We start from the raw sequence: 14088 nt of genomic DNA, 5'->3' as shown, positions 1-14088 counted from the left end.
AACAGAAATGAACATCAAAGTGAAGAGATGATTCCTGAGCATTTGCCCATGTTCTGTGGATAGGAACCTGCATAAACCAAATGGGATGCATCAGAACATGGCCAGCCAGAACCATTATTTGTTCTAGAAAGGCTCACTGATTTCATCCTCCATTAACAGAGTTACCCCACAAACTCTTCCTTTCCGTCATCCTTCCTAAATGTCAGGAACCATGGAATATTGAGTTCCCAGCCTTGGTCGCCCTGCAACCACATCTCTGTTATGGCTATTGAATCATATCCGTATATTTCTATTTGTACCATGTGCATTTAGTTAAAGAGCCTGTTGTGTTTCACTTTTACTATTTTGCCTTCACTGAAGTTGCATGTTCCGCCCCATTTCATTACCCTGCATGGTCTACTTGTCCTTTCACTTAACTTTATAAATTTCCCCTTAACTAAACCCTCCTCCATGTCTCCCCCTCCCCCCCCAAACTATATAAAGCTTGCCTAAGGGCCCAAATAATTCAATTTTCTAGGACACTGGTCCCAACCTGCTTTAAGTGAGGCCTGACCCAAGGCAACAGCTCCCTCTTTCGCCAGTACTGTTTCCCTTGTACTTTAAAACACAAACACAGTCCCTCTTTCCCCAATTAATTAAGTGTCTGATATGGTTTGTTAGAATCCAGACCTTTGTCGCATTGGTTCATGGTGCAGCATGTTGCTACAGCAGGTAGAACAGTTTTGGGATGGTTCTATGCTGGAGTTAGGCACGGGTTAGTTTCAGCGTTGGCTGGCAGTATGACCTGGAGAGATCTATTGCTTTAACTGCATGTTCCAGCGTGGGCTGAGAATACTTTTTGAAAACAGCTTTCCATTAGCAGAAACCAGGATTCTTCTTATAAAAAAAAGCTTTTCCTTCTTTTAAGAAATTCTGTTTAACAAAAAATTATCTTTCCCAAAACAGCAGTAAATTGGGTTGGCTGGAGTAAAAAGGCACAAGGATTGTAAGAGAACAACAAGTTTGAGAGGGGAATCAACTGGGTCAAATTCAATGCATTTTTTTGTATCCTGCTTGGGAACAATCTGATCAGTGAGTCATAGAACAATGGAAAGTTGTAGACCAGGGGGCCCACCAGCTCTGTGTCTCTGCTTCTCCCCGGTCCGTTCTCCTGCTGATTCCTTTTATTCTTCCTCTTTTTCAAGGAACAACTTTAACACCTTTATAAAAATCATACAGAGCACAGAAGTAGACCTTTCAGCCCATTTCATCCATGCTAACCGTCAAATGTCCATCTGTACCGATTCTATTTACCAGCACTGGATCATAAGAACACAAGAAAATAGGAGCAGGAGTAGGCCATTCAGCCCCTCAAGCCTGCCCTGCTATTCAAAATGACCGTGGTTGATCTGCCCCAGGCCTCATCTCCTTGGGCCAGTTCCCAATAGTCCTTAATTCCCCAATCTTTCAACACTGTACCTACTCCCTCAACAAATCAGCCTCCACAGCCCTCGGGAGCAGAGAATTCCAAAGATTCACCATCCTCTGCTAGAAGGATTTCTTATGTAATTCAGTTTTAAATGACCATCGACTTATCTGTGTCCCCTCACTCGAGATTCTCCCACTCGTGGAAATATCTCAGCATCTACCCTATCATGCCCTCTAAGGATCTTATATATTTTAATAAGATCACCCCTCATTTTTGTAAACACCAAAGAACATAGATCTAATTTCTTTAGCCATGTGATAGGACAACCCTCTCAACTCAGAAGTTAGTCGAGTGAATCTCTTTTGGACAGCCTCCAATGCCAGTAAATTCTTTCCTAAATAAAGACACCAAAATTGTGCACGGTACCCCAGGTGGCAACCTGTAACCTTCTATGCCTTGACAACTCAAGGGCTCATCCAGATACTTCTTAAATGTTGTTAGAGTGTCTGCCTCCACCACCTACTCAGGCAGTATGTTCCAGACTCCAACCCCCTCCAGGTGGAAGAAAATAAACCTTAAAGCTATCGGTATTGGTTTATTGTCATGTGTACAGAGGAAAACTCCTTTTACATGCCATCCAGACAGATCATAAGTACGTTGAGGTAGTAAAAAGAACAGAATGCAAAATATAATATTGCAGTTACAGAGAAAGTGCAGTGCAGGAGAACAAATAAAGCGCAAGGGTCATGATAAGGTAGATTGGGAAATGAAGAGATGATCTTCAACATATGAGAGGTCTATTCAAGAGTCTGATAATAGCGAGATAGAAGCTGCCCTTGAGCCTGGTGGTACGTGCCTTCATGCTTTTGTATCTTCTGTGTGATAGGAGAGGGGAGATGAGAGAATGTCTGGGGTGGGAGGGGTCCTTGATATGTTGGCTGCTTTCCCAAGGCAGCAGGAAGTGTAGACAGAGTCCATGGAGGAGAGGCTGATTTGCGTGATGTGTTCACAACTCTGTAATTTCTTGCAGTCTTGGGCAGGGCAGTTGCCCTACCAAGCTGTGATGCTTCCAGATAGGATGCTTTCCCTCAGTTTGGGACACCTCTGCTGTGGGGATTAGACACCATGATTGGACAGGGGGGATTTATAGTCCCTTCGTCAACAGTCTGTGCCAAGGTGTTTCGTCAAATGGTAGAAATCTACAGCAGAGAAGGAGATCAGTCAGCCATGCCAGCCAACAATCAGCCTTCTCAATCCACAGCCTTATCCATTGCAGCAGCTCAGGTGCCCATTCAGGTCCGAAATATGTGGAGTTTCTGCCTCCACCTTCCTTACAGGTAATGAGTTCCAGACCCCACCTTTCTTTGGGTAAGAAAATGTCCTCAGTTTACCTCTAATCCTCCTGTAAATTAACAATCTTATGTCCCCTATTTAGGCTCCTCCCCACCAAATGAAATGGATCCTCTCATGATTTTATACACCCAAACTTAATCTTTCCTTAGTCTCACTTATTCAAAACAAATTAGCCTCAGCCCAGTGTCTGCAGTTTTCCAAAACTGTAATTTTCCAGCCCTGGCAACATTCTCATGAATCTCCTCTGCACCCTTTATATTCCAGACACTCGTTCTTCATCAATTCTTTATGTGGCTTTCTTAAATTTATGTCCTCTCATTAAGTCACGATTATCAGAGTGATATTGTGGTACATCAGGTACCATTGCGTCTCACAGCTCCGGTGACCCACGTTCAATCCTGACCTCGGATGCTGCACGATCTCCCTGTGACTCTGCACACAGTTTTCCCCATGAGCTCCAATTTCCTCCCATATCCCAAAAATGTGCAGGTCGGCCAGTTAATTAGCTGCAGTAAATCACCCCTGGAAAAGGTGGGTGGTGGGGAATCAGGGAAATTGATGAGCATGTGAGAGAGAATAGGTTGCAGGGATATTGGGACTAAAGGATGTGCCCTGAAAGCTGGCATACTCTCTGTGGACCGAATCACTGCCTCCTGTGTCATTAGGAAATATGAGATGCAGGATATCAAGAAACAGATAAGAGTACTGGAGACAGCAAAAGCTCGAAGACCAGACAACATCCTGGCTGTAGTCCTGAAGTTGTATAGAGATACTGAGTGCCTCATAAGAAGCAGAAGGCACAATGTTAATGTGTGATGCAGGTTATATATTTTGGTGCCATGACCCTAATTTAGCCTTGTAACAACACAAGTGTCTAGAAATTGGAGTTTAGGCACATTTAGTGTACGAAGTAGGAGCTTGGGTATAGTGCAAATACCAAATGGGAAGTCACACAGACCTTGCAATATTAGTATTAGTTTATTATTGTTACATGTACCAAGATACAGTGAAAAGCTTTTGTTTGCAGATCATGCCATACATAAGTACATTGAGGTATTAAAAAGAAAGCAGAATGCAGAATATAGTGTAGCAACTACAGAGAATGTGCAGTGCAGGTAAGCAAATAGAACATCCTTGCAATGAGGTCACTATTGTGCTTTGCTGTCCTTTTAAGACTGTTAAAACATGTACTGTGCATTCACAAGGTGTTGTTGCTCACTAGCTGTCTGCGCTCTTTGTGTGCTGACCAGGGAAAGTAGGTCAGTGCTTTTACAAAAATTGCTTCATGGCATCCTGAGGAGAATTAAGGGAGGCAGGAGCATAACGTGATCCTCCTGGGGGAGATGTCTTCCTCCCCGAGGGGGAGTGGAACAATAGTGCCCCTTGGTCACTGTGTCCTAAGGTCCCGCAATCAGCGGCCACACCAGGCCACATATTGAGGGGTGTGTGAACTGCAGCAAGTTACAGACCTCTTCACCTTTCCAGAGGACTGACAGCACACATGTGTTTTTAATGAACCCTGTAGTGTTGCCTTTCAACGTAGGTATAGGGAGAAACTTTGACTGCTTTAAGGGTGACGTGTACTTTGTTTTATTGACAGTTATTTTTTAAGGTTATATGTCGCAACCCTTTAACCCAATTTCTGTCGTTAAGTAATTAAGATGAGCTTTGCACATTGATGATATCATCGTGTGCGGGAAATATGAAGGGGAACTGAAATGTGTGCCAAGGTGGATGGCACAATAAAACAGGCATCCATCGGTCCGGTTTCTGGGCATGAGTGAGCAGGTTAGAGAGCACTGAACGTAAAGAAGTGATGTGTGATTCTGTTCTATCCACTGTGCTTTTCAGATGAGGACTCAGAGGAACCTTTAGAAGAGCTAAGCTATCGGCATCAGGAGACTCACTTGTGCCAGCAGATGAAAATGGCAACTGTCGCTTCATCCCACGATATATCCCGCTGGCAGGAAGAGGGCAATTACACTCAACAAAGTGAGGGCTCTCGTCCTGAACACTGCTCCAGTCACAGTGAGTACATCCAGAAGAAACTATCAACAGATATGCGGCTTGTGTATCAACCATGAATCTGTGTGCTGGTGCAAGATACAAGCTACCAAAGTGAGGCAGCATCAGCAGCCAGTCCTCCATTACTACTAATGCCCACTCCTGCAATGGAACCAGATGGTGCACCAACTGAAAGGAAATGGAGTAACTTCATAAGACTGAACATTTGCAATCTTGTCAAATGTATTGCTCCAGGGATGTGCTCTCAAAATGCTAAGGTGTTAAACTAAGTGAATCTTTACTAAGTAGTTGCTGCACTATTTCCAGGCTCTTTATAATGTGGCATTGTGCTCTGTTAGTAGACACACTAATGATGCTATCTGTTGGTCTGTTTAGTGAATACAAATCAATGTGTTAGAGAACGCAGGGGTTTTGTAATAAAATGGTTCATTTCAGCATCACAGGTTCAAATGAGTTCTGTGAATCTTACATGAAAGCAAGATGTCTCCATTTTACCAAACCACTATAGTGTTGGTTCTACTGTATTTTTGGCCAATTCCATAACTTTTTACAGTGGATCCAATTAGGTATTAGCATTAAATGCAGCACACGTTCAGCACAACAAAACAGGTGAAATGCAATGTCTAGACGTGCTAGTCATTTTCTAGTTTCTGGTGATTGAAGTGCAGTCCCAACCTCATCATCCCTTTACTGTATGAAGTTTATTCTCTCTGAATTAGTCCCTAATCTACACTGATTTATTAAAAACTGGAATCAAAGCTAAAATGTCAAAACACATCACTCCTTTGCTATTAAGGCTGATCACTTTTGACAGTTGAAGCATCATTCACTAGTGGGAGAGGTTGTTGAATGGAGCAGCCACCTGTTGGTGAATTTTGTTACAGGTTTTTCATTAGCTCATTTTGATCCACCTGAATGTTCATACTTTGCCCACTTCCACTGATGTATTTTTAAATTGCTAGTTAATGCAAGTTAGGAGGGTTTGATAGATGTCACTATCTATTAAACCTCCTGAAATATTTAGATCAACATGGGCACAGTGTAAATGTTAAATGTAATTGGAGCTTTCTGTTCAGAGCCCAAGTCTGGCGAAGCTAAGGTTCAAACGCGTAAACTGCAAAATGGCCTTTAAATGACAGGCCACCAATTGGGAATCCGTGAAGAAGACTCCAGCTTATTTAACTACACGGGTGTATCATGGTGCAGTAATATTTACCTGATACAGCAATTTGTTATTGATGCTGTTGTCCTCCGGAAATTGTGGATTGTTTTTGCATCTCAGTTGCTTCTGTTGGTTTCCTATAGCAGACTCAGACTTCACAACATACAGATTTTCATTTTAACTGCTGCAAAATAAATAAATGTGGAAATCAGCGATCATTATAAATTTATTAATGATCAGGAAAAAACCTCCAACCATATCAGATAGTTGACAGACTAAAACAACTGATCAAATGTAAAGCCAAGTAGAGCCAGAGAATGAAGAGGACTGGAGCGAGTAGAGTGCAGGCAGTCGGGATGTCCAAACTTCACTTCCGAGCTCTTACCGATCCTTCCCCAGATTCCCGAGAGCTGAATTACTGAACAGACAAAGGGTAAGGATGGTGATTGCTGAACTTGAGCCACGTGTTCCTTCTGAACTGTGCATCAATAACCTCACTGATGCCCTGTTTGGGTTTTATCAGGAGCACTCGGCTCAAGGCTCATCACAGCCTTGGTCCAAATGTGGCAGCTCTGCAGGTGACCGCCGGTGTTTCCCTGCAACACAGCATTCCTTAGATAAAAGATAGGATACAGGAGAATATGAGTATTGGATAAGAAGCAAAAACACAAGTCCAGCATGACTAAATATTAATAGTCAAAGCATTAGCACAGATCCTGGTGAATGTGAGGTACAAAGAACAGAAGAGGTTTACCAATAGTAAGAAATTATGAAGAGAAATTTTCAAGGTGTATCAAAGCCAAAGCTGCTTTTTCCAATAACATTAGATGTAATCACTTGTTTCCGGTATTGAGCAAATGACAACTGTCCCTGTAAATTACTTCGCCATAAAGTATAACATTCTTCTCATAACAGAAGCAAGAAGGCTGCTTTCCACAATGTACATACAATAGCTGCAATTATAGTTTTTAATAGACTGGTGTTTTCTGTAATGTACACAGGGCATGCATTCCCTTTAACATATAAAGAAGCTAGTTGATCTATAATTTACACGTGGACAAAGATCTGGTATTCTGTACTTTATACGTACAATGTGGCATTCCCTATGATATTTGCAGAGTATGTTATTTGCTATAATGTACACAGGGGCTGCAGTTCTGTGTAATGCACAGAGGCTATGATTTCTGCAAAGTATACACAGGATCTCCATATTTCCTACAATATACACAATTACCTGCAATACACACACTTTTTTTGTTATCTCATATAACGTGCATGGAACTAGTATACACAGCAGCATGTGATACGGTGCATACACGAGCTGTACACTACATTGCTTATTTCTTATGATCGGTAGTGGCCTGACATTTCCTGTGCTCTACACAGGGGCTGATATTCCCTTTAGTGCTTACTGGGGTATTACCATAATGATCAAAAGTTGAGAAACAAAGGACTACAGATGCTGGAATCTAGATGAAAAATACAATGATGCTGGAGGAACTGAGCAGGCCAGGCTGCCTGGCTGGCCATGATCAGAAGCTCAACTTTAACATAAAAATTAGTCACAAGCAAATCACAGAGGTGGTACACAAGTCACAACATGTTTGCCATGGAATGTGCAAGGTTTCAATAGACTGAAGGATGGAAAAGGTTGAATGTTAAAGGATTTTAGTTGGAATTGACATAAATATGTTTATAGTATGGATGAATTAAATACAAAGCTCCCTAATTTGGGAGGGTATTTGAGCCTGACTCATTTTAAAAACCACTGATGTGTGACTGCTGTAATTCATCTGACGTTCCTATGTTATTTCTCTGTAGCTTCCAGCTCTGTAAGTGAGCCCTCTACCACCTCGGCGCCCCAGTCCTGCAAAGGGGATGGCAGTCGGATAAAGTCACGTGTCCCTCCAAACATGCCAAAACTCTTCATCCCATCATCTGTGGCAAAGTTTCCACCAGAGATCACAGTCACACCGCCTACCCCTACCCTCCTGTCACCAAAAGGCAGTGTGTCTGAAGAAACCAAGCAAAAATTAAAGGTAAGCTAACACTCGTTCCTACTTGTCCTACCTTGAGTTTGTTTTTAAAAAACCTGCATTTTAACTCCCGTTGTCAACCATGCCAGGTTGTGTTCAAGTGACTGGGGTCCGTTACTCAGAAGTCTCCGAATCTACTTGATGATGTGCATAGTTTAGAATGTGGTGTCCACTTTCTGGGAAAAAAGGCTCTTCTGGAAGGCTTTCGAAATTAGCCAGGGTTTTGGGGAAGCAAATACGGAGCAAATTGTTTCCACTGAGGGCTGATTGAGTGATTATCAAACAAGATCATCATTGGAAGAATGAAGGAAAACGGTTTGGGATCATGTGGAATTATACCAGGGCTTTTGGGCTGATGGTTTATTTGGTCTATTTACACTCGTACTGAAGAGCTGCGTTCAAGTAGCATCAGGACTAAGAATTTCCTGTTTGATGCTACAAACCTCTCAGCGGGGAAGGTTGAATACACACAGTTTTACAAGACAAAATCATAAATATTCAGATCACCTAACCTAAATTTGTTTATTTCTGTTTATAGGCTTTTAACGAGTGTAATACTTCATGGTTTCACAAATGCAGTTATTATAGTCTGTCCAATCACTTGGTACTCAGTTTAATGTTTCCCATTTTCTAATTGGTGGGATTAACAATTTATGCCATAATATAGAATGTAAGACATTACATACAATAAAGTGCTGATTTCTCAATTAAGAAATAAAAGTAAATTTGACTCTCCCTATAACTCCAAGTTCAGAAAACCATATTGAAGCTTGCAGGAACATTTTAACATTCACTGATGCATACTTTGAAGCTGAGACTGAATTGAATTGCAGAAAACCAGAACATCCTAATTAAATTTAGATAGTTAGGAGAGTATAACCACTGGCTTTAAAGGTTCAATCCAATAAGGGCTGCTGGATTCCAGTTGCTTGTGGTCATGGGAACTTGCATTAATTTGCCGCTAAGTGGAACTAAATTAGCAATTTCATGCAAAGCATACTCACAGAAAGGGAAAATGTCACAGGCATTATAGGCACTCTGCTGAGATTTGTCAGTAGAGCAGTTTAAAGCGATTTTATCTGTGCCTGACTAATGCTGCACCTGACCTGAAAATCCTTGGGATGATATAGAAGGAGCCTTGCTTTTCGCCGGTCCTTGCAGCATCCACCCTGGTGAACATACTCTCACAATGCTGTGTGGTAGTGAGTTCCAGGATTCAGACCCGGTGACACTGATGTACTTGGAATATAATTCCAAGTCTCGATGGTGTGCCACTTGGGAGGAATTTGCAAGTGGTGGTTTTCCACTGTACCTGCTGTCCTTGCCCTTGGTGCCAGAAGTCAAGGAGGTTTGGAAGGTGCTGTCAGAGTAGTCTGGGTGAGTCACTGCAGTGTATTTTGTAGACACTGTGCATTGGAGCTGTAAGAAATTAATGTTAGGGCCATTGAGCAGTGCCAACCCAGTGGGCTTCTTCATTTCTTCATCCTGGATGGTGTGGGGCTTCGAACGCTATTGGCGTTATACTTATCCAAGCAAGTGAAGAGTATTCCATCACACTCTTGATTTGTGGCTTTACATGGGGAAAGGCTTTTAAGGGCCAGGAGATGAGTCACCTGCCAGAGAATGGGCAGAGTCTGGCCTGCACTTGTAGCTACAGTATATTTGTTGCTTCTGGTCAGTGGTGACCTCCAGGTGATGGTAATGGAGTATTGATAGTAGTGCCATGGTGATGGTAGTGGTTGAATGTCAAGGTATTTAGTTGGATTCTTTGTGAAGATGGTCATTGCCTGGCACCTGAGTGACACAATTGAACTTCCTCAGCCCATGCCTGAAGTTGTCCGGGGCAGAGAGTCATAGAGCTGTACAGTATAGAAACAGGCCTTTCAGCCCAACCAGTCCTTGCCGACAGTGATGCCTATCTATGTTAATCCCACTTGTCTTCATTAGGCCCATATCCCACTATACCTTTCTATCCAAATATTTGTCCAGATGTCCTTTAAACGTTGTAATTATATCCGCCTCCATCACCTCCTCCCGCAGCTTATTCCAGGTGACCACAACCGTCTGTGTGAAAAACCTACCCCTCAGATCTCTCTTAAATGTCTTCCCTCTCACCTTAAACCTGTGTCGTCTAGTTCTAGATTCCCCGACCCTGAGAAAAGGACTGACTACCTACCCCATCCGTGCCCCTCATTTTCATATAAACCTGTATAAGGTCACCTCGGTGCCCCAGTCCTGCAAAGAGGATGGTAGTGAGATAAAGTCACATGTCCCTCCAAACATTCCAAAACCCTTCATCCCATCGTCTGTGGCAAGGTTTCCACCAGAGATCACAGTCACCACCGCCTACCCCTACCCTCCTGTCACCAAAAGGCAGTGTGTCTGAAGAAACCAAGCAAAAATTAAAGGTAAGCTAACGCTCATGGCTACTTGTCCTATGAACGATGAACTTGCACCCCAAGTTCCCTCTGTACATTAACACTTCCAAGGCTCCTCCCATTTACTGTATGTGTCCTACAGCATTTGATGTCCCAAATGCAGTACCTCCCACTTGTCTGGATTCACTTCCATCTGCCACCACTTCACCCAACTTTCGAGGTCATCGACATCCCCCTGTATCCTTAGACAACCACCGTCAGTATCTACAATTCCATCAATTTTTGTATCGTCAGCAAATTTACTAAGCAAACCAACTACATTCTTATCCAAGTCCCTTATATCTATGACAAGTAACAAAGGTCCCAGCACTGATCCCTGTAGTACACCACTGGTTACAGACTTGCAGTCAGAAAAACAACCCTCCACTACCTCTCTTTGCGGTGATGCAACCAGTCAGAATGCTCTCCACCATACATCTGTAGAAATTTGCAAGTCTGTAGTGACATACCGAATCTCCTCCAACTCCTAACGGAGTAGAACCACTGGTGTGCCTTCTTCGTGACTGGATCAATGTTTGGCCCAGGATAGATCCTCTGAGATGTTGCTGCCCAGGAACTTGAAGCTACTCACCCTTTCCACCACTGACCCATCAATGAGGACTGGTGTGTGCTCTCCCGACTTCCCCTTCCTGAAGTCCACAATCAGTTCCTTGGTCTTGCTGACGTTGAGTGCGAGGTTGTTGTTGCGACACCACTCAACCAGCCGATCTGTCTCACTCCTGTACGCATCCTACATGATGCCTTAGTAGGCTTAAAGGTGGATAAACCCCCAGGGCCAGATGAGATTTATCCCAGGCTGCTACAGGAGGCGAGGGAAGAGATTGCTGGGGCTCTAGCTGAGATTTTTACATCTTTCTTAGCCACAAGCAAGGTACCAGGTGACTGAAGGACAGCAAACGTGGTCCCCCTTTTCAAGAAAGGCAGCAGGGAAAAGCCTGGTAATTACAGACCTTTGAGCCTAACGTCAGTAGTAGGGAAGTTATTGGGAAAACATTCCGAAGGACTGGATTAATGATCACTTGGAAAGGCAGGGACTGAGCACTGATTTATCAGATGAGGAAGTAGGTTATCACCGCAGGAAGTTTCCTTGCCCGGACTTGAACTGATGCGGAGGTCCAAAATTGGAATTGTCATCTCAGGGTTACAACCTCTCTGCTGTATCCCACTATCCCACCCCCACCAGTGAGACAAGACATAACCAATGATCATGCTGGAGGATTCCGGCAGGTCAGCTGAAAGTATTTGCAGTTCACCAGGCTAACATTTTTAAGGTCTCATTGGTTTATTTGAGAAATCCTCTTAGTTCACATTTAACTCTGTGCTTTGGACGAATCTGTCCTCGCCTCCATTAGAGCGGTTAACCTGCCTGTATCTGAGTACAAGTCCAAGTCCTAAATCTGAACCTACACAAATGTTGGTTTCTCTGGAGCGGCAGAGGCTGAGGGGAGTCCTGATAGAAGTTTATAAGATTATGAGAGGCATAGATAGACAGCCAGAATCTTTTTCCCAGGGACAAAATGTCTTATACTAAAGGGCATGCATTTAAGCTGAGGGGGGAAAGTTCAAAGGAGATGTGTGGGGTAGATTTTTTTTTACACAGAGAGTGGTGGGTGTCTGGAATGTGCTGCCAGCGGTGGTGGTGGAGGTAGATACGATAGAGGCATTTAAGAGGCTCTTAGATAGGCACATGGATGTGCAGAGAATGGAGGGAGATGGACTGTGTGCAGGCAGAAGGGATTAGTTAGACATTTAATTACTAGTTTAATTAGTTTGGTGCAACATGCTGGGCCGAAGGGCCTGTTCCCATTCTGTACTGTCCTATGTTCGATCCAGTTGTCCCATCCACGTAGATGGCCTTGAGGATTGGTTCTGCTAGATTTTCCTGCCATTGAGTCTCCAGTGTCTCCAGCCTAAAAGTCTCTCTGCTCTTTCCCCTTCAGACTGCCATTCTGTCTGCACAGTCTGCTGCCAATGTGAAGAAAGAGGCTCTGCGGCAGCCAGCACTGGAAATCCTGGAGACGTCGAGCCAAGAGTCTTCATTGGAGAGTGACACCGATGATGAGGAAGATGACTACATGGACATATGAGCGCGTGGATTCTCAAGCCGCAGTTGTGGGCAGCCAACTGATGAGGATCTACATACACTGTTGTAAAAATAAATGGCAGTACAATTTCCTACAGGAGACGGGAGTGCGTGGTACTTTATATGAAGCTCATTGGATAAGGTTGTAGCATTCTCTGACCAGCGTTGGCTGTTGTAAATATTAAAAGCACCATGCAGCAGGAGCAGCCAAGCCTTTTGAGCCTCGCTGGGTTCCTTGTTTCTGACTTCAAGGGAAGGCCGTGACCTTTCTGGAAGCGAAATATTGATTTATTTTGGAAGAGCAGATTTAACTTCATTCAGTTGAAGTGGTCCCCTTTCCGGCCCAGAGAGCTTGTCCCTCACTGAGTTTCCAGCTCAGTTTTTGGGTGGAAAATCTGAAGCAAGAACATCCCATTGCAGTCGCTGGGCAGACACCAAGCAAAAGGAATACTTCAGTGATTAAACAAGGATTGAGGATGGTGGACGCACAATAGGTCAGGAATACTGAGAGCCTGCTGGCTGTTCCTTTCTATTTCCAGCTTTTCCGGCATTGTTTCTGCCAGGCTTTCAGCCCTCCTTAGAGGCAGCCTTGAACTAAGTAAGTGCAGGTAGCACAGTTTAGAATGGATTGGGACTTAGTTTTCCTGTAGATTCTGCTAACTTCTCCCTGTAAGATCATGCATTTAACTTTCCTCCGTACACTCTCGCTGAAGTCAGGCATTACATGAATCTAATTGGGGGGACAGGGGTTAGACGGTTCCCATCATTTATATGCTAAATCTCTTTCTGCCTTGCACCTCCTTAGTCATTAATGGATAAGTATTAGTTTCCTTTGCATGACATTAGTCGATATCTTAGTTGCAGGGAACTGACTGTATATCTTAGAGCTCAGTGGAGCCAAGCCTACTCCCAATCCTAGATCTGGGAGTCTGGAATATGGAGCAGGTTACTGGGAGATGTTGGAGGGCGAAGATTGAGATTTAAGGAGTAATTGTCCAACTCTACAGCAAGAATAGAAAGGAAGATTCTTCACTGAAATATCTCACTATTTAATGGTCGAAAGATCATGCAAGTCCATGTCTGAAATTCAGAGGAGGTTTTTTGGGATGAGGCACCTCATGAGAAGGGAAAAGTCCGAAACAGGGCATCTCTCATAAAGAGCAGAATTCTGAATGCGCAGTCAGTGTCCGCCCCAACCCAAGACCCAAAAGGAGGGCGGACAGCCAGCTCAAAACAACTCTACCAGTCATTCAACCTGCTGGTGAGTCTTTGGACACTAATATATAACAACAAATGCCTCCACCAGGTCAATGAATACTTCTGGAATCTGGAACTGATAGCGCACTCAGTCACATTGTGTCAAACAGGATAATATTACTGAGATCTGGTACATCTGAGAATGGCTGACAGTGTCTGTAAATAGCAACTCCACCTTCATTTCAGTCTGACTGCTAATGCTTTGTGCCAGATCTTACTGGAATGGAGCTGTTAATTAAATGTTTTCCTGCATTCTTTAACCTAGTTATAAACCTCTGCATCATTTGGTGGAAGCTGGTAACAGCACCGTTTGGGTGACAGGGTAT

General features: G+C 43.5%; 1 protein-coding gene across 1 annotated transcript in view; it reads left to right on the top strand.

Annotated features, from left to right (window-relative positions):
• cabin1 (calcineurin binding protein 1) overlaps positions 1-12605 on the top strand; it is a 365306-nt gene extending 352701 nt beyond the window's left edge. Inside the window, 3 exon segments of the mRNA XM_052032487.1 lie at positions 4613-4789; positions 7770-7987; positions 12363-12605. Coding sequence (XP_051888447.1) covers positions 4613-4789; positions 7770-7987; positions 12363-12509 — 542 coding nt within the window. The 3' untranslated portion in view covers positions 12510-12605.
• The last annotated feature ends 1483 nt before the right edge of the window (positions 12606-14088 follow it).

This window comes from Pristis pectinata, chromosome 17, assembly GCF_009764475.1.
Source record: "Pristis pectinata isolate sPriPec2 chromosome 17, sPriPec2.1.pri, whole genome shotgun sequence".
Lineage (NCBI taxonomy): Eukaryota > Metazoa > Chordata > Chondrichthyes > Rhinopristiformes > Pristidae > Pristis > Pristis pectinata.
Note: the sequence above shows the minus strand (reverse complement) of the source record. Positions and strands in the feature narration are given on the sequence as shown.